Source organism: Quercus suber, unplaced genomic scaffold, assembly GCF_002906115.3.
Source record: "Quercus suber isolate HL8 unplaced genomic scaffold, Cork oak 2.0 scaffold_932, whole genome shotgun sequence".
NCBI classification, from domain to species: domain Eukaryota; kingdom Viridiplantae; phylum Streptophyta; class Magnoliopsida; order Fagales; family Fagaceae; genus Quercus; species Quercus suber.
This window is the reverse complement of record NW_027070355.1, coordinates 103387-123703: the sequence shown is the minus strand read 5'-3', so window position 1 is coordinate 123703 and position 20317 is coordinate 103387. Positions and strand designations below refer to the sequence as shown.

General features: G+C 35.4%; 1 protein-coding gene across 1 annotated transcript; it reads left to right on the top strand.

Annotated features, from left to right (window-relative positions):
- Window positions 1-3388: 3388 nt before the first annotated feature.
- LOC112012550 (chitinase-like protein 2) lies at window positions 3389-6774 on the top strand. The gene is made up of 3 exons (XM_024044924.2): window positions 3389-3950; window positions 5390-5549; window positions 5928-6774. The coding sequence occupies exons 1-3, from the start codon at window positions 3584-3586 to the stop codon at window positions 6340-6342; spliced, it is 942 nt and encodes a 313-aa protein (XP_023900692.1). The 5' UTR covers window positions 3389-3583; the 3' UTR covers window positions 6343-6774.
- The last annotated feature ends 13543 nt before the right edge of the window (window positions 6775-20317 follow it).

Genomic DNA, 20317 nt, shown 5'->3' with positions numbered 1-20317 from the left:
AAAACAAGTATTATATATTTATATTTCTGAAATGGAAAAAAAAATAAATAAAAAGCATTATACAAGTGGGCCCTATAGATAGACACCGATTAATTGTTTTTTTTTTTTTTTTTTTTTTTAATAATTTGATGAAAGGCACTGATTAACTTAATATTGCAATAGTACAATAGTCTAGTCAGGCAAGGAGATAGAAATTTTGGTTTGGTTTTAGGTGGGGGAGGAATATCATATTGATGCATCAATAATGAGACATCTAAACTCAAAAGTACACATACACACATAATTTTTTTATTTTTTTTATTTTTAAGTTTTAAAAAGATTATATCATCTTTATAAACTTTGATGAGTACACAAAATTTTGAATTTGGTATAGATGTATGGGAAAAAAATCACCATAATTTTATTTGTGTGTGTACTATCACTCTTAACATTAGATCTCATCCATTTAAGATTTTTATTTAACATTTCAAACATCAACCAACAATTAGAAATTTAACCCAAAAAAGAAAGAAAGACGTATTATCAAATAACAATTATTTCTCTAAGTGAAAATTGTTTTGTTTTTTTATTGTTAAAAACTCACCACTTAAACTCAATACCTATAACTCACCAAATAAGGGCATTTATGTTGGTGGTGCTAAAATAGCTTATGTTGGTGGTGCTAAAATGCTATATTTTTAGCACCCAAAATACCAACAACAACAAAAAAAATGCTACATTACCTATAATTTTTTACCAACTTGCTACAATTAATCGTTAGAGATAGCAGTTAACTGTAGCTACAAGTGATTAAAAAAAACAAAAACAAAATTTTATTCATGCCTCTCTAATTTCTCATTAAAAAAAAAAAAAAAAAAACCTTCTCTCGCCCAGTGCCTCCCTCTTCTCCCTCTCAACTAAAACAAACCCTCTCCCTCTCTTTTTCTTTGACCTTCTAAAGGTATAAGGAAGCACGAAATCTCTAAAAGTTGAAATTTTGTTTTGGATTTGTGATGTAGTTGTGATTTTGGTGGTTGGGGGTTGTAGTTGTGGGTGATGGTGACAATGGCAATGTAAGAGGTGCAAGTTTGTTGAGAGAGAGAGAGAGAGAGAAAATAACAAAGAAAGAATATTTAAATGAAGTGGTAAAAAATTAGTTGAACTTTTAGTGAGGTGTTAAAATAGATAAAATAACTTTTTAAGTTATTGAAAGCTAAATTGTTACTACCACCGATGAAAATGCTAGGAAAAAGCTAAAATGAAAGTACATGGATAATTGTTTTTATTAAACTTTTTCTAAGAGGCCATTTAGGATATTAGTTTTTAGAGACTACTGAGCTAGCTAGTTAATTCCTTTCTGTGAGAAGGGTGGATTTCTTACTTTTTGGGAGACCTAACTCTTAATTTTTGTGTCAATTTTGTGGGGGGAGTGTGGACCATGGCCCCAAGCCCACGTTTGGTTTTGTCGCGTATAGTATATAATAGAGAGTATATTAATACTAGACTAAGGGTCCATTTGAGATCTGCCTATTTTGTTAAAATTGAAATTTTTTTTGCTGAAAGTACTGTAAATAAAGGTAAAAGTTAGCTGAAATAGTACAGTATGACCTATGAATAGTACCAAAAAGTGCAGCGAGACTTATAAATAGTAGCGAAATAAGCTGAATAGTAAAATAAGTTGGCAAAAATATTCTTTGCCAAACGGACACTAAATTGTAATTTACCCTCTCAAAGTTTAAGGTAAATTTGATTTTGTCTTTTAAATATATCATGACTATGTACCGTCAATTACTTGGTAATACTTTTATATCTATATATATATATATATAACCAAATGTTAGAGAAAATTCAATTAGAATCAAAATTGAATTTTTCTTTTGTTAGCTTTCCATAAAAATTAAATTGTTTAGATTTTTGTTGTTATTTTTTTTTTCTAAATTAATGAGCATTTTTTTTTATATTGTTTCTATTAATCTATTCTGATATTTTATATGCAAAGATCTTGAATCTTAAAATTATAATTGAGTTGAATGATCTTATGCACCTATAGCCATTTAATTTATAGATACTATTGGACCAATCTATTCTTTTTATTTTTTGTTGTATTTAGTAGAATTTCACATATAATGATTATGAATTGATATTGTATATGTAGTATCCAATAGTGATTTTCAAAATTATATACATAATAGAAATGTAATGAGAAATTTGGTGTAACTAATATCATGAAAATTGTTAGGAAAAACCATTTTAGTATCTCTAAATGCCCTAGTCAAACTAATATCCTATATGTTTAATAACTGAAGCTATCATCAACAGCACCACTTTAATTTATCATCCATGTGCATAAACACGAGTTACATACTAATAGTATATAATGGAAAGTACAATAATATTAGACTAAATTGTAATTTACACTCTCAAAGTAGGTAAATTTGATTTTTTCTTTTAAAGTTTCAAATATGTATTCTTAACTTTATATATCATTTGGATTTAAAACATTCTATCCATGCATCGGGATGAGATGTCTATTAAATGCTACCTTAACTCAAAATAACATAGTTTTATGAATCTAGATTTTGAAATTTTAAAGGGAAAAATAAAAAATGATTTCAAACTTTAAGGGTGTAAATTACAATTTAGTTGGCATCTAATGGACACCTCATAACATCACATTAACAAAAAGACTTAAATTGAAACAATTCATAACATTTGAATTACGCATCTAAAATTTAAAATTCTAACTTTCTAAGGAACAAAATCAAAAAAAATTTCCAAGCATCCAAATTGCAATTTAGTCGTAATTGAACCCAATAATATGCTTATAGGCATCAAATTGTTCATATAATACATATTCATTTTTTTATAAAATTTTTTAACCTTTGTATTGTGATAGACTCAAGTGACCTGAGTAGTAAGTGCACGTGAGAGAGAGTGAAATTTTCTACGTAAATTTTGATGAATCTATCATAATTGCTTCAAAAATTAATCAATTAAAGAACAAAATTTAGCATTCACGTTTTTCTTGCTCCTTTAAAGTAAGAACTAAAGAAGAACAAAAAGAAAGCAAAAGCTCGGCAAGTGGAGCCGAGGGACCCGCCAAGTCTACAAATTAATTTGTTAAATCTAAAAGAGTTCACTGAATGAGTTTTTGATGTCTTTATTTCCTTCCTTCATGTACATTAAAAATGGTCAAAAACAAAAAGAGATTAGGTACACTTATTAGTGGTTGAGTTAAAATTTATTTTTGATGACTTGCACTTGACCATCTTTCCCTTTCCGAAGCCACTTTTTTTTTGGATGAAAGAAAATATATTATTGAAAAAGGCAAAAGGCGCAAAAACAAAGGAGGGAAGAGGCAGGGAGTCCTCAGCGATAGGTTTTACAAAAGATGGGGGCCCATGAATTTTCTAAATTCCAACTGGATAAGGAGTGAGCTGCATTATTGGCTTCTCTATTGATTTCCCTAGCATCAGCCACAAAATTCAGTAACTTCCACTGTGTTGCATACAGTTCTTATATAGAGTCTCCTTCTTTAGTGAAGGTGCAGACTTCTCTCCACTCTCCACTCTCCACCACCCTTGTTTACTTGTTACATGCAAAAATGGCTTACAATTGGTCTGTACTACTCTTGACAACGGCTCTGATCACACTAGTGCTTGTGAATTGTGAGGAGTCTTCTGTGAAGCCATCATACGAAACAGATGCGTGTCTGGGCTGCAGAACCCGTTTCAGCAGATGCTGTGGCGGGGCCATTTCTAACTACTTCCGGAGCTCACAGTTTGAGAACATTTTCTCAAACCGTAACTCCCTTGAGGTTGATGCCCATGAAGTGGGCTTCTGGGAATACCAGTCCTTTATCACTGCCTCTGCTGATTACCAGCCTTATGGCTTTGGTACCACCTACAGGAAACTCCTGGGAATGAAGGAACTTGCAGCTTTTCTGGCCCATGTTGCTACCAAAACATCCTGTAAGTTATAACAATATTGCGAATATATTTAATTTCACAACTTGCTGAAGTGGTCGACTGTAAATGGTAAAAAAAAAAAAAAAAAGAGTTTAGGTAAAAAGTTCTAGGTAGAGCTAATCACCACTCAGTTGTCTACTTTAGTTTGACGTGAAATTGAATGTGTCCTTAGATTTATTGTGTGTGATAAGAATTTCTGTTTTGATTTATGCTTGATGACTTATTTTGTGTCTAGGTTTGAGTTCATAGGCTTTACATAGATTTGAAAGTTTCAAGTTTTTGTAGAAATTAAGTATGTACTTAATTTGTTTGAGGACTTCATTTTATTGTATATTAGGCCTATGGGAACTGTTTGCATTCGATTGTTTCAAATTGAATAAATCTTAAGAAAATATGATAATTTTTTTTTAATCTCTCTTTGCTAATTAACTTTAGGACAAAGTTTACCTACAAAATTGGTTGTATCCTAAAATTACAACTTTACTGAATAAAATAAATATTACTACATATTTTGAAAATTTAACCGTTGAATTGCATGTTCTTTACGCTCTTAATACACATGTCAAATTTTGTGTCAATTTGATATTATTTACTATATGATCTATAAGTTTATATTTTATGCATAATTTTAAAATACAAAAATTTGCAAAATTTGCAATTTAAATAATTTATTAATGACATAGTTATTAATCTTTAATTTTTTTTTAAAATATTGCAAGTATGAAAAATATAAGAAGAAGATTTCATCCAATGGTGAATTTGTCAAAATTCAGTAAAGTTATAATCTTAGGTTACAACTAATTTTGTAACTAAATTTTATTTTTAACTTTAATAGCTAGTTTAATATATGGGTACTTAAAGATAAGATAATTAAGGTCAACATTAAGAGTTTTTAATACTGAAATACCAATAAAATCATAATTGAAATGAGCATCATAATAGATAATTTGAGAAATAAATAAAAAAGTACTTTCAGTTTGAAATATCCAAACCAAGCAAACTTTAATTTGAGGAAGTTGTGTTCAAAAAGGTGGGTAAGTTTTAATTCTTTCTTGGTGTTTAGTTAATTAATATGTTAAGAATTGATACTACAAGTGGTATAATTTGGGCTTATCGTGTTAATTTGATGAAAAGATTAACAATATATATTGTTTATGGCTGAGTTGGGATGAGAATTATGATTCAAGTCAACTCTTAATTTAGTTGTTGATTCTGTCATTTTCAAATAAACAGAAATAAGCATTAGGCTTAAACTGAATCTACTGATAGTGTTTTAAGTAGATTATTTTCTCCTAAGGAAAAAAAGGGCTTGAGATTAAATGAATTTTTTGGAACACTGCGTATGATGATATGGCTTTTTATAATTTTGTTTTTGAGCTACAATCAATGACCCTTTGCTCACTCAATCTCTATGCAATGTAAATGTGGATGATATTTTTTAGGTGGATCTAAAGTGGCCACCAAGGAACCATTAGCTTGTGGTTTATGCTATAACAAGGAAATGAATTCCACCTCGTATTATTGTGATGAGCAATACAAAAGCACTTATCCATGCACTCCTGGAGTTGCATACTATGGCCGGGGTGCTCTACCTATCTATTGGTATTTACCTATTTAATCTCATTGGCAATGATCAGTACATCCTATACATCTTTGCATTCGAATTATTTTCACATCTTCAATTTTGTCCTAAGTTAAAACTTCTTTGGAAGTTGTATGTGTATTTGTCAAAGAAACATTAAAACAAAATCCTTTTCTATCTGTAAAAGATCTTTGATAAAAGCATATGCAACCAAATATTTGGTAAAACTGGATATGGGCATTTCGTTAGTTAAAAGACGTAAACATTTTTGTCTACAACCCCAAGACTTGTATGTATGTGTCTTTCGTTTCCAACCCTTGAAGAATCTGTTGTAAGTTAATTCATAGTTACATATACACCACAATCGAAACGATTTTCTATCTTGGTGCTTTCAACAGGAATTACAATTATGGAGAAGCCGGTAGAGCCTTGAAGGTGGATTTGTTGAACCATCCGGAATATATTGAACAAAATGCTACCTTGGCCTTCAAAGTTGCAATTTGGAGGTGGATGACTCCAGTGAAGAAGCATCAACCTTCAGCACATGATGTCTTTATTGGTCACTGGAAACCCACTAAGAATGATACTTTGGCTAAGCGGGTTCCTGGTTTTGGCACTACCATGAATGTGCTTTATGGAGATCTTGTTTGCGACCAAGATGATAACGAGTTCATGAACAACATCATCTCCCATTACTTATATTACCTTGATCTTATCGGTGTTGGCCAAGAAGAAGCTGGGCCTCATGAATTGCTTAGTTGTTCTCAACAGGTTTCTTTCAATCCATCCTCTTCCTCCTCCTTGAACGGTTGAACCTACATGCATTTTGTTGATAGATAGCCCCTTCTTTCTTGAGCTAATCCTTTTGTAAGTTAAAGCATTAACTTTGCCTGTCAAACTGTCTTCCTTGGTATGAAGCTATAGAATATATCAATTACTGTTTTCTTTCGTAATAAATTACAAAAGGAAAGGTTCAAACGTGAAGGTGGGAATAGGATATAAAATCTATCAACTGTCTTCCATCGTATGAAGCTAAACTAGTTTGGGGATCTACAGTTGTGTTGACTTTGCCTGTCTCTTGCTAATGTTGTGTAATTTTTGTGATATATTTTTGTTTTCAGTCTTGGAATATTGCATATGAATGCATAATCCATTGTATGGTTGTGACCTTGTAATTATTCAATATGCATTTGGTTGTGAAATCTTGGAATATTATATATTTCAAGCAATCTCTCTGATCGCCCACTTCTGCGCTTCTTTGTTTATTGCGCCTTTATTTTGGTCTAATATTAAGAGAAAAGAAAAAGAAGAAGAAGAAATAATGCTATTATTGGAGCTCTTACATGCCCCCAATTGGCAAAAGAAATCTTCAAGATTTCTATGGAATGCTAATTAACGGGTTTATTCATTGTTGAATTGGTATTTAAAAGGGAAAAAAGAAAACAACAAAAGAAAGGTCCTTGAAGGCTTAAGGAATTTTCTTCGTGGAGATTTTCAAAACTTTCTGACTGAGATGAGATTTTTATTTAGTATAAATATTTTTTTGTTTTGTATTTCTTTAATTCCTACTTCTAAAACCTTAGAAACTGATTTACTTTCCGTATTGGCGCATCGAAAAATTAGAATCCCTACTTCCCCTTCGAGAAGAGTTATTGGTGTGTAAAGTGTGAATTCCATATGTGAATGTGAATGAAATATACCAGTTGACGTAGACCATCACTCCCCAAGTCCACTCTGGCACAGAAGCACATATTGGTCTTTCTCTGTGTCTCTCTCTGTTTTAATTACGGTTTCCCTTTTATTCTAGTGAAATATAGGGGCTTTTGTTTATTAATTTATTTAATTGTAATGAAAATTGGATGAAAAATGTTAGGACATATGTGATTCACTTGTTAGGAACATATATCACTATCTTTTGTAATTGGCTAATCCTTGAACAAAACGCACTTTACTTATAACTGGGTAGTAGATCTAGGATGTATTTAATATTTTAAGAAACCTTGTTTCAAGCTCAAGTGTTAAAATCATGTAAGTTTGTCCAAGATTCAAGTCTGAAAAGTACCTGTCATTAAAGCTCGACAATTAGCCATCTATTGAGCCTTGAAGAGCTGTTGAATCCCATGGCTCGACAGCAACTCGACAGATAGGTCATTTGTCGAGATTTATGAAACTCAGAATTTCTAATCTGTTTTTCATTCAATTTGTGATTGTATGTTTGGGCTTTCTTTTCTCACAACCCTAGACATATTAAAGGATTATTTTAAGGGCCATCAAAGGGAACAAGTTGTACAAGTGTTGAGCAAAGTTTGTTTAAGCAAATTGTGACCGGAGACAGAATTTTCCCTAGTTCATATTTCCTGTGAAGGAGTTGCTGTGTTTGTACATTGTTGGGTTTTGTGACCAAGCATCTTCTTGATCTTCATTGCTGTGATGAATTGAAGAACTTTATAGCCACCAACCCTCTCTAGTTGGTGATTGAAGTCGCGTACTAGGATCCGTGTAATTGGTTAGTCATGTGTTAGGACATATGTGGTTCACTTGTTAAAAACATATGTCATTTTTATATATAATTGGCTACTCCTTTAACAAAATGCACTTTACTTGTAATTGGGTAGTTCTAGGTGTTTCTAATATTTCAAGAAATAAGGTTTCAAGATTAAGTGTTGAAGTCATCAAGTTTGTCTAAGAAACAAGCTGAGAAAGTGGAAGTTCATTAAAACTCGACAGCTAGCTCGACAACTAGCATGTGTTGAGGTTTAGAAAGATGTTCAACCCATGTGCTTGACACTTGCTTGACAGCTTCTCGACACCTTGTATCTGTTGAGGTTTATGAAATTCAGAATTCTGATATGATTTTATTAGAATCTATGAATATGTCTTTGCGCTTTCTTTTCTCCTAATCCTAGACATATAAAAAGATTATTTTAAGGGCCATCAAAGAGTTCACAAGTTGCACAAGCATTGAGCAAAGTTTGTTCAAGCAAATTGTGACTGAAGACAAAGTTTTGCCTTAGTTCATCATTCTTGAAGAAGTTGTTGTGTATGTGCACCATAGGGTTTTGTAACCAAGTATCTTCTTGATCTTCATTGTGGATGAACTGAAGAACTTTGCAGTCAACAACCTTCTCTAGTTGGGGATTGAAATCGTGTACTGGGAAGTAGGGATAAGGTATAAGGGAAAATTGGGTATTGGGGTAAGGGTTAAACTGTAGGTTGGTATAAGGTACTAAGATTCCTTTACTTGTAACTGCTTGTTGTGATAATAGTGGAATTTCGAGAGTGGTGACCTGAAAATCACCCGATGGGGTTTTTGCCGTGTAAGTTTTCCCAATTTGTAAACAAATCATCGTGTCAAATTTATTTTCCTTGCACTTAGTTTAATTGGTGAATTTTTTGTGCTACCACGTTCTTTGCATGTTAATTTGATTAATTAATAACTTGGCTAATTAATTAATTAATTTGAATCACAAGGGGTCAATACACGTTTGGCCTATCAAGTGGTATTAGAGTAGGCACACTCTGATTAGGTTTAATCTTTGCTGTGTTGATCCATTAACCTTTGTTTGTCATGGATAGAGGACAGTTGTTAATTATACCTCATTTATTTGATGGCATTAACTATGCATACTAGAAAGTACGTATGAGAGCTTTCTTGCAATCTTTAGATGAGAAGGTGTGGCAAGCTGTAGAGATTGGCTAGACCAAGCTAAAAGAAGCACCGGCCGATTGGCATGAAGCCAAAATCAAGGCAGCAAAATTTAACAACAGGGCATTGAATGCTTTATTTAGTGCGGTCACCAATGAGGAGTTCAAGAAGATATCCTCTACTGAAACTACTAATGAAGCATGGACCATCCTCCAGAAAATCTATAAGGGTCCAAAGGCTGTAAAGGATTCAAAGCTTTAGAGGCTCACTACAAGTTTTCAAGAGATAAAGATGGAGGAGGATGAGTCATTTGATGAGTTCAAAGACATAGTGAACTCAGCCTTCAATCTTGGGGAAACCATTCCTGAACCCAAGATTGTAAGGAAAGTGCTTAGATCTCTACCCGAGAGATTCCATGCCAAGATTACGGCGATAAAGGAATTAAAGGATATTGACAAGATTCCTTTGATAGAACTGGTTGGTAATCTGCAAACTTACAAGTTAGGGTTATCAACGATTGGCAAGCCGAGTAAAGGCAAGAGCATGGCTTTGAAGGTTAAGAGCAGTGACACTGATAAGTCTTCAGATGATGAGGATTCTAAGATGAAATCCTACATTACAAGGCAGTTCAAGAAGTTTATGAAGAATGCCAATGGAAAGGGCTTCGACAAGGACCGTAGATAATCCAATTCTTCTCAGTTCAAGAGCCGAGACAAAGGGAAGTAAGGGATGGCGGTCAGTACACTGTTCCCGCAGGACCTAAGTACTTTGGGTGTCATGGCTTCAGTCATATGAAGCAAAAGTGTCCCACATATCTCAAGAGCATTGGGAAAAATAAGGCACTTACTGCAACCTTGAGTGACACTAAGCCTGAGGATGATTCCGACAATGAGGATGATGGAATCTTGAATGCCTTCACTGCCACAATCAATACTACTGAAGGGATTGTTGAAGATGTGGACGAAGAAGAAGAATTGATGGATTCTAAGTGTAAGAAGATGGATGATCAAGATGATATCCATACAGCCTATGAAAAACTGTATAAGCTTTCTGAGAAGCATGAGAAACTATATAGGCTGGCCACCAAGAACTCAGTGATGTGGAACTTGACCATGAAGAGTTGTCCACAAAGTTTGATGAGTCTAATCAGAATATTGGAGCATTGAGGTTTGAGAACAATTTCTTGCCTGAGAAGACCAAGAGGCTTGAAGTAGAGCTGTTTCAAGTTAAAGCTCAGTTGGAGAGGACTTCAAGTGCAAAGCTTGATGAGATGCTTAGCGTTTAGAAATCTGCTTCGGATCGAACAAGTTTAGGGTATGGTATTTCTTCATCTAATATTGCTACTATTAGTGCTACTGTTTTTATTCCTCCTACTAATAATGCTAAAATTAAGAACAATGATGTTAAAACTGAATTAGTTAGTGAGAACTTAGACAAGGGTAAATCTATCTTAGGAGCACCCCCTAAGCAAGATAAGAAAGATGTTAAAAACCCTAGGGCTAAGAAGGCTAACTTTCAAAAGTCTAAACAAAAGAAGCAGCATCTCTGTCATCATTGTGGAGCTGCCAGTCATACTCGACCAAATTGTTATAAATGGTTAGCCACTCAACAAAGCAACGGCATGATAGCATCTAGAAGCCAGAATCAATTTCAATCCTCTTTTGCTCCTCTTGGAGATCTTCTCAAAGTCCTCATGTTCCTTTCGAACTTGAACGGCTTCAATTCTTCCCCCTCACCGCCGATTCAAGGGTTTAATCAAAGGAAAGGTTCTTCCAAGGCGTGGAAGGAAAAGGGCTCCAAGTTATTCTATTTCTTTCTTCTATCTTTTGTTTTTGTTTGTTGCATTACTTGTGTGTTTTGCTTTATTTTTTTTGAGTCAGTCTAGTTTTATACTTTGTTTTATTAACATGTTTTTATTTGTTTGTTTTTAGTTTTTGTTTATTTTGTTTTTGATAAAAAAAAAATTGAAAATTTAGAAAAATACAAAAACAATGTATGTTTTGTGTACATTGGTACTTGTGTACCTTGGATGGCCATTGAAATAAAGTTTTCTAAATTTTGTATCTCTTGTAATTTAGATGAGCATCTCTATGCACAACTAAGCAAGTGAGCTTTGTGGCTCTTGTTTGTGATGAGTAAGATTAAGTTATTTCTTGGACTTAACACTCGTATCACTCTTTTTGACGGGAAGGACTACAAAATCCTAAGAAAAAGACATAAATAACCATCTCACCACTGTTGTCTGCCAATTATGAAAGACATCTGTATGCTTTGGCATAGCAGAAGTGTGATGTCAATGACATTTGTGTGCTTTGGCATAGCAAAATTGGAATGTCAAATATCAATGGGTATTTCTTTTCTTTCTCTTATATGTCCATGTATGATATGCTTAAAAAGAAAAATGCAAAGAAAATAAAAAGCAAAAAGATTAAAAATGCTGTTAAATATGATTGCAAGTGTGTATTCTATGAGATGTGTGAGTTATAGGATGTACCTCAAAGGTGATAGTCCCCATCAAACAGTTATGATTGTGTGTGAGTTAAAATGACTTTCTCATATCTCAAATCGTCATAATATGTGATTTTCACACACAACACGCAATATTCTTTGCTACTCTTGATACATGTGCAGGTATAATGTGATTTGGCCATCACAAGGTTTTACATGTGTTAATGTATGCTCACTAAACTGTTTTTGAAATATAAAATTGGTTAGACTTGTTTAGTGTGTGTGTATTTTTGGGATCCATGTGCTTAATATTACTGTTGAGAGATGATTTTGAGAGCTTTATATGTTGATTGGATCATTGGTTGAGTTGCATGTTGGATTGCATTCATGACTGTGTTTTTCACTTTTTGAAAAACTGTTTTTAAAAGCTAGCTCAACACCTCCTCGATACCTAGCTATCTATCGAGCTTCTTAAGCTTTTTCTTATCGCAATCTCGACAACTTCTCGACACTTGGTGGATCGATCGAGAAAGTTCTTGTCTCTTCGATAGCTTCTCGACAGCTGGGTTAATTGATCAAGCTTCTGTTCTTGGTTCTAGTGGTTTGTTCCTCGACACATTCTCGACACCTACATCTGTTGAAGACCAATTTCTTGACACCTTCCTCGACAGATGTCTCGACACCGCTCGACACCTTTTGTCGAGCTTTATTGAGATTCTATTTAAACTTCCTCGTGTGATCCGAACCTCATTATTCTCGATCTCTCTCTCGATAGCTCTGTTTTTTTCTCTCCCAAACTCTCTCATCTCACTCCAATCTTGATCCTCGAGGTTTCTTTAAGCTTTTTCAAGTTTTTCTTCACTTGGTAAGCTTTTAATCTCTCATTCTTCATGCATTTCATGTTTTGAAAACTAGGTTTTGGTGTTTTTGAAAAATTTTGGGGTTTTTCAAAATTGATGAGTTGTTGTTACAATTTTGGGTTAGGTTATGCTAATATGATCTTAAAACTTCATGCATTGCATCACATATGCATTATAACAGTATTTTCATGCATTTAGATGTGTGCAATCTACTTGTGTGCTGCTGGTTTGGATTGGACTGAGCCCATGATGAAATTTCTTTTGCATGTCACATGTTCATGCATTCCTCATGCATACGTACTCTCTTTTCAATATGCTTGTTATATTTGAATTGCTTTGGGACTTTTCTGATTGTCTCTCTCTTTCTCACTCTTTTTCTGTTTACATTAGTCGTGTTTATGGAACCTAAGCGTAAATCTGCTCGGAACCCTCTTCGTTCCGGGGCATCATCTTTATCTAATCCTACTCCTAACATTCGGTTCCGTGATGAGGATACTCGAAAGGCTTTCTTGGAGAACCTTTCTAGATGAGGTGTTCATTCGAAACGCGAAGTCATTTTGGCGGACTTCGCTGACACCGACCTTCCCAATGTCATTCACAGTTGGGGATGAGAGTCACTGTGTGACGTCCCGGCTACCTGTCCTCTCGTGCTTATCCAGGAGTTTTACTCTAACATGCACGGAATTGATCGTTCAGTAACTCTTTTCTTTACTCGGGTTTGAGGTACGTGCATTCCTGTCACACCGCAACTTGTTGCGGATGTGCTTCGGGTTCCTAGGGTAGAGCTTCCTGACTATCCTACTTGTGAGAGTCTGCAGACTGTGCCCAAAGATGAGCTCAAATCCGCTTTTTGTGAGCGTCCTTCTGAGTGGGGTGAACACCAGTTCACTTACTGTTAGGGCTTTGCAAAAGGCCCTCGGTTTTTTAACATGGTGATGACCTTTGTATTTCATCATCTCTCTCACTACAACTCCATTACAGAGCCTCGTGCTCGATTTTTGTTGTTCCTACTTGAGCATCTTACTATAGACTTCCGTTCACGTTTCATTCTCTCTATTATAGATGTTCATCTAGATTCGACGTCATGTGATAAGCTCATCTTTCCTTCCGTTATCATGAGGATTTTATGCAATTTTTTCATTCCTTTTCTGGTGTCCGACCATTTCACCTTCATGTGTGCCATAGACACCGCTACTATAAAATGTAGTGAGACGCAGTTTAGGTCACGCAAGAGTCAGCAGCTCCTCCCTCTCGTTCAACTCCATCTCGTTTGGCACCATCTCGGTCTGCTCCATCTACATCCGCTCCCTCCTCTTCCATGAGCGATGTGTCACTTGGAGACATCATGGCGCAATTTCAACGATAGATGCTCGCCTTGATACACTCTCTACCGAGTTGTATCAGGTGAACGTTTGTGTCGGTCGTATTGCACGATGGCAGGCGACTATAGGTGGCTATGCTTCTGAGGCTTTTCTTCCACCACCTCCTCTAGTGGCTTCTGATTCTGATGCTTCTTCTGATGATGATGGAGATGCTAGCTTTTCTGATGAGATGTCTACTTGACACTCTTACCCTTTGTCACTTGTGACAAAAAGGGGGAGTAGTTTTGGGATATGAGAGTAGTCATTCTTAGGGGGAGAGTTAGTATAGGACCATTTTGTTAGGGGGAGTGTTAATATGAGGGATGTAGTGAGGATTTTATATATCTTTTCTTTTCTTTCTTTTATAGATACATTGTTCTTGTACATTGGGTCTTGTGACCATTATTGACATACATTGTATTTATCTTCTTTATGTGTAGATGTATGTTTTTCTTTCACCTATCCTTACATATGTTGTTTTTTTTTTTTCTTCCTTTATGCACGTGCTTCTTATACTTGTATGCAATCTATTATTTCTATTTCACACTAAGATGTCATGATGAGTTTTGTTTAAAATTTTTCAGAAATACAGGTTGCCAAAGTCTACTTGCCATAAACTCTCTTCTTGCAAAGTTTTTCAAGAGTTTGTGTTAGGATAGATTTTATTATATTCAACAAGTGAATATGAGTTGAGTGATTTATGACTTCTCTCATATGTTCATTTGTTTGTTGTGGTTTTATCACGGATTGCCAAAGGGGGAAATTGTTGGGACATATGTGGTTCACTTGTTAAAAACATATGTCATTCTTTTATGTAATTGGCTAATCATTTGACAAAACGCACTTTACTTGTAATAGGGTAGTTCCAGGTGTTTTTAATACTTTAAGAAACAAGGTTTAAAGATCAAGTATTGAAGTCATCAAGTTTATTCAAGAAACAAGCTGAGAAAATGCAAGTTCATTAAAGCTCAACAGCTAGCTCAACAGTTAGCATGTGTCAAGCTTTAGAAAGCTGTTCAACCTGGGTGCTAGACACCTGCTCGACAGCTTCTCAACACCTTCTATCTGTCGAGGTTTATGAAATTCAGAAGTCTGATATGATTTTCTTGCAATCCATGAATGTGTCTTTGGGTTTTCTTTTCTCCTAACCTTAGACATATAAAATGATTGTTTTAAGGACTGTCAAAGAGTTCACAAGTTGTACAAGTATTGAGCAAAGTTTGTTCAAGCAAATTGTGACCGAAGAGAAAGTTTTGCCTTAGTTCATCATTTTTGAAGAAGTTGCTGTGTATGTGCACTATAGGGTTTTGTAATCAAGCATCTTCTTGATCTTCATTGTGGATGAATTGAAGAAATTTGCAGCCAACAACTTTCTCTAGTTGGTGATTGAAGTCACGTACTAGGATCTGCGCAATTGGTTAGTCACGTACTTGGGAGCCGTGCATCAAAAGGAGAAATTGTCACTACAGAAGAAGTCCAATTGGGTATTGGGGTAAGGGTTCAACTGTAGGTTGGTATAAGGTACTGAGATTCCTTTACTTGTAACTGCTTGTTGTGATAATACTGGAATTTCGAGAGTGGCGAACTGAAAATTACCCGGCGGGGTTTTTGCCGTGTAGGTTTTCCCCATTCGTAAACAAATCACCGTGTTAAATTTATTTTTCGCTGCACTTAGTTTAATTGGTGATTTGTTTGTGCTACCACGCGCTTTGCATGTTAATTTGATTAATTAATAACTTGGCTAATTAACTAATTAATTTGAATCACAAGGGGTCAATACGCGTTTGGCCTATTATCACGTACTGGGAGCCATGCATTACAAGGAGATATTGTCACTACAGAACAAGTCCAATTGGGTATTGGGGTAAGGGTTCAACTGTAGGTTGGTATAAGGTACTAGGATTCCTTTACTTGTAACTGCTTGTTGTGATAATAGTGAATTCTCGAGAATAGTAACCTTAAAATACCCGGTGTTTTTTTTTTCTGTGTAGGTTTTTCTCATTCTTAAACAAATCACCGTGCCAATTTATTTTCCACTGCATACTTAATTATTTGGTGATTTGTTTGCACTGCCACACATTTTGCATGTTAATTTGATTAATTAATAAACTTGGCTAATTAATCAATTAATTCATCACAAAGTGTCAATACGTTTTTGGCCTATCAAGTGGCATCAGAGCAGACACACTCTGATTAGATTTTAATCTTTGTTGTGTGATCCATTGAACCCTGTTTGTCATGAATAGAGGACAGTCTCTTATTATACGTCCATTATTTGATGGCACTAACTTTGCATACTGGAAAGTACATATGAGCGCTTTCTCGCAGTCTCTAGATGAGAAAGTGCGGCAAGCTGTGGAGATAGGCTGGACCAAGCTGAAGGAAGCGCCGACCGATTGGGATGATGCTGAGATTAAGGCTGCAAATTTCAACATCAGAGCATTGAATGCCTTATTCAGTGCGGTCACCAATAAGGAGTTCAAGAAGATATCCTCCACTGAAACTGCAAAGGAAGTGTGGACCATTCTCCAGACAACCTATGAGGGAACAAAGGCTGTCAAGGACTCGAAACTTCAAAGGCTTACTACTAGCTTCAAAGAGATAAATATGGAGGAAGATGAGTCGTTTGATGAGTTTTATGCCAAGCTTAAGGACATAGTGAACTCAGCCTTTAATCTTAGGGAAACTATTTCTGAACCCATGATTGTGAGAAGGTGCTTAGACCTCTACCCAAGAGATTCCATGTCAAGATCACCGCGATTGAGGAATCAAAAGATATTGACAAGATTCCTATGATAGAGCTGGTTGGTAATATGCAAACCTATAAGTTAGGTTTAACAAGAATTAGTAAGTCGAGTAAAGGCAAAAGTATGGCATTGAAGGCCAAGAGCAGTGATACTGATGAGTCTTCAGACGATGAGGATTCTAAGATGAAGTCCTACATTACAAGGCAATTCAAGAAGTTCATGAAGAATGCCAATGAGAAGGGCTTAGACAAGGACCATTGGCAATCCAGTTCTTCTCAGTCCAAGAGCCAAGATGAAGGGAAGAAGGATGTTAGGGATGGCGATCAGTATACTGTTCCTTCAGGACCAAAGTGTTTTGGGTGTCAAGGCTTTGGTTACATGAAACAAGAGTGCCCTATAAATCTCAAGGCCATTGGGAAGAGCAAGGCACTTGTTGCTACATTGAGCGACACCGAGCCTGAAGATGATTCCGATAATGGGGATGACGAAATCCTAAATGCCTTCACTGCCACTATCAATCCTACTGAGGGAAGTGTTGAAGATGTGGATGAAGAATAAGAATTGGTGGAGTCCAAGTTTGAGAAGATGGATGAACAAGATGACATGCATACAACCTATACAAAGTTATACAAGCTCTCAAAAAAGCACGAGAAATTGTATAGGTTGACCACCAAGAAGCTCAGCGATGTGGAGCTTGAGCGTGAAGAGCTTTCCACAAAGTTTGATGAAGCCAATCAAACTATTGGAGCACTGAGGTTTGAGAATAACTTCTTAGCTGAAAAGATCAAGAAGCTTGAGGCAGAATTGTTCCAAGTCAGAGCTCAGTTGGAAAGGACTTCAAGTGCTAAGCTTGATGAAATGCTCAGTCTTCAAAAATCTGCTTTCGATCGAATCGGTTTAGGGTATGATTTCTTTCCTTCTAATATTGCTTCTACTAGTACTACTGTTTTTGTTCATTCTAGTAATAATGTTGAAATTAAGAATACTAATGTCAAAATTGATTTAGCTAATGAGAACATAGACAAGGGTAAATCTATCTTAGAAGCACCCCTAAGCAAGATAAGAAAAAAGCTAAAAACCCTAGGGCTAAGAAGGTTAACTCTTAAAAACCTAAACAAAAAAAAAACAGCATCTCTGTCATTACTGTGGAGCAGCCGGTCATACTCGACCTAATTGTTATAAGTGGTTAACCACTCAACAGAGTAACGACATGATCGCATCGAGAAACTAGAATCAGTTTCCATCATTGTTTGCTCCTTTTAGAGATATTCTCAAATCCTTCATGTTTCTTTCGAACTTGAACGGTTTCAACTCTTCCCCCTCACCATCGAATCAAGGATTTGCTAGACGGAAAGATTCTTCTAAGGTGTGGAAGGAAAAGGGCTCCAAGTGATTCTATCACTTTTTCTCTCTCCTCCACTCTTGTTTTTGTTTGCATTACTTGTGTGTTTTGCTTTCAAGTATTGAGTCAGTCTAGTTTTTATTTTTTGCATTGCTTAACATGTTTTTGTTTATTTTCAGTTTTGTTTGTTTTGTTTTTGCTATAAAAAAATGAAAAATTAGAAAATACAAAAATAGTGTGTGTTTTGTGTACATTGGTACTTGTGTACCTTAGATAGCCATTGAAACAAAATTTTCTAAACTTTGTATCTTTTATAGCTTAGATGAGCATCTCTATGTACAACTAACCAAGTGAGCTTTATGGCTCGTGTTTGTAATAAGTAAGATTAAGTAATCTTTTGTACTTAACACTCGTATCACTCTTTTTGACGGGAATGACTAGAAAATCCTAAGAGAAATGTATAAATAACCATCTCACCACTGTTGCCTGCCAATCATGAAATGACATTTGTATGCTTCGGCATAGCAAAATTGGAATGTCAATTACTTAACATAATTGGGTATTTCTTTTCTCTCTCTTATATGCCCATGTATGATTTGCTTAAAAGAAAAATATGTAATGAAAAATAAAAAGTAAAAAAGATTAAAATGCTTTATATATGATTGCAAGCATGTATTTTAGGAGATGTGGGAGTTATAGGATGTACCTCGAAAGTAATGGTCCCTATCACCTTTTATGATTGTGTGTGAGTTAAAGTGATTTTCTCATGTCTCAAATCGTCATAACATGTGTACACTTATGCAATCTTGTGATGTTTTTCACATACAACACGCAATATTTTTTGCTACTTTTAATACATGTGCAGATACAATGTGATTTGGCCATCACAATGTATGCTTACTAAACTATCTTGACTAGTTTTTGAAAAATAAAATTGGTTAGACTTGTTTAGTGTGTGTATGTGTTTTTGGGATTTATGTGCTTAATCTTTTGATTGAGAGATGATTTTGAGTGTTCAAAATGCTATTTGGATCATTGGTTGAGTTGCACATTTGATTGCATTCATATATGTGTTTTTCTCTTCTTGAAAAACTGCTTTTTTAAGTAATCTCGACAGCTCCTCGATACTTCTCGACACCTGTCTTATCTATCGAGCTCATATGTTATTTTTCATCGCAATCTCAACACCTCTTGATAGCTAGGTGGATTGATCGAGAAATCTCCTGTTTTCTCGATAGCTCCTCAATACCTTCTCCATCCATCGAGCTTGCTTTGCTATGGACACCTTTAGACACCTCTCGATAGATGCATCTGTCGAAACTTTTAATACTTGACACCTGTCTCGACACCTCGATCTGTCGAGAATAACTGAACACCTATATAATGGTTCATATGTGATCCAGACTTCATTTCCTCGATCTCTCTCGATCTGTCCGTGCCTGTTCACCTCCTAAACACTCTCTTCTTACTCTAAACCTCACTCCCTAGAGTTTTTCGACCTTATTCAAACTTATTCTCACTTGGTAAGTGTCTAAATTTCTCATTTTCATGCATTTCATGAATTTTAACCTAAGTTTTTGGGATTGTTGGAAATTTTGGGTTTTTTAAATCAAAGAGGTTTTTGCAAAATTTTTGGGATTGGTTTTGAAGATTTGATCCTAAAAACTTCATGCGTTGCATTCCATGTGCATTATAACTATATTTTCATGCATTTAAATGTGTGTTATATATGTTAAATTGTTTGTGTGCTGGTAAGTTTGGATTGGGCTAAGCCCATGATGATATTACTGTAGCATATCACATATATCACATGCTCATGCATTTTCATGCATACGTCCTTTACATTCAATATATTTTTGTATATTTGAACTGTTTGGGACTTTTCTGAGTGTTTCTTTCTTCCCCCTCCCTCTTTAGTTTACGTTAGTGCGTCAATGGCACCGAAACGAAAGTCTACTCCATCTCGGAACCCTCTTCGTTCTGGGGCATCTTCGTCTTCTAATCCTACCCCCTCTTCCATTCGATTCCATGATGAGGATCCCTAAAAGGACTTCTTGAAGAACTTCTCTAGACAAGGCATTCATTAGGAACACCGAGTCATCCTGTCGGACTTTTCTGACACTGACTTACCCACTATCATTTGCAGTCGGGGTTGGGAGTCCCTGTGTGACATCTCGGTCACTTGTCCTTCTGTGCTGATTTAGGAGTTCTATTCCAACATGCATGGACTGGATTATTCTGTACCTTTATTTCATACTCGCGTTCGAGGTACGCACATAGTGGTCACACCAAATATTGTATCTGAGGTGCTCCACGTCCCGAGGGTAGAGTATCCTAACTACTCCAGTTGTGAGCATCTAAGGACTGTGTCCACAAATGAGATG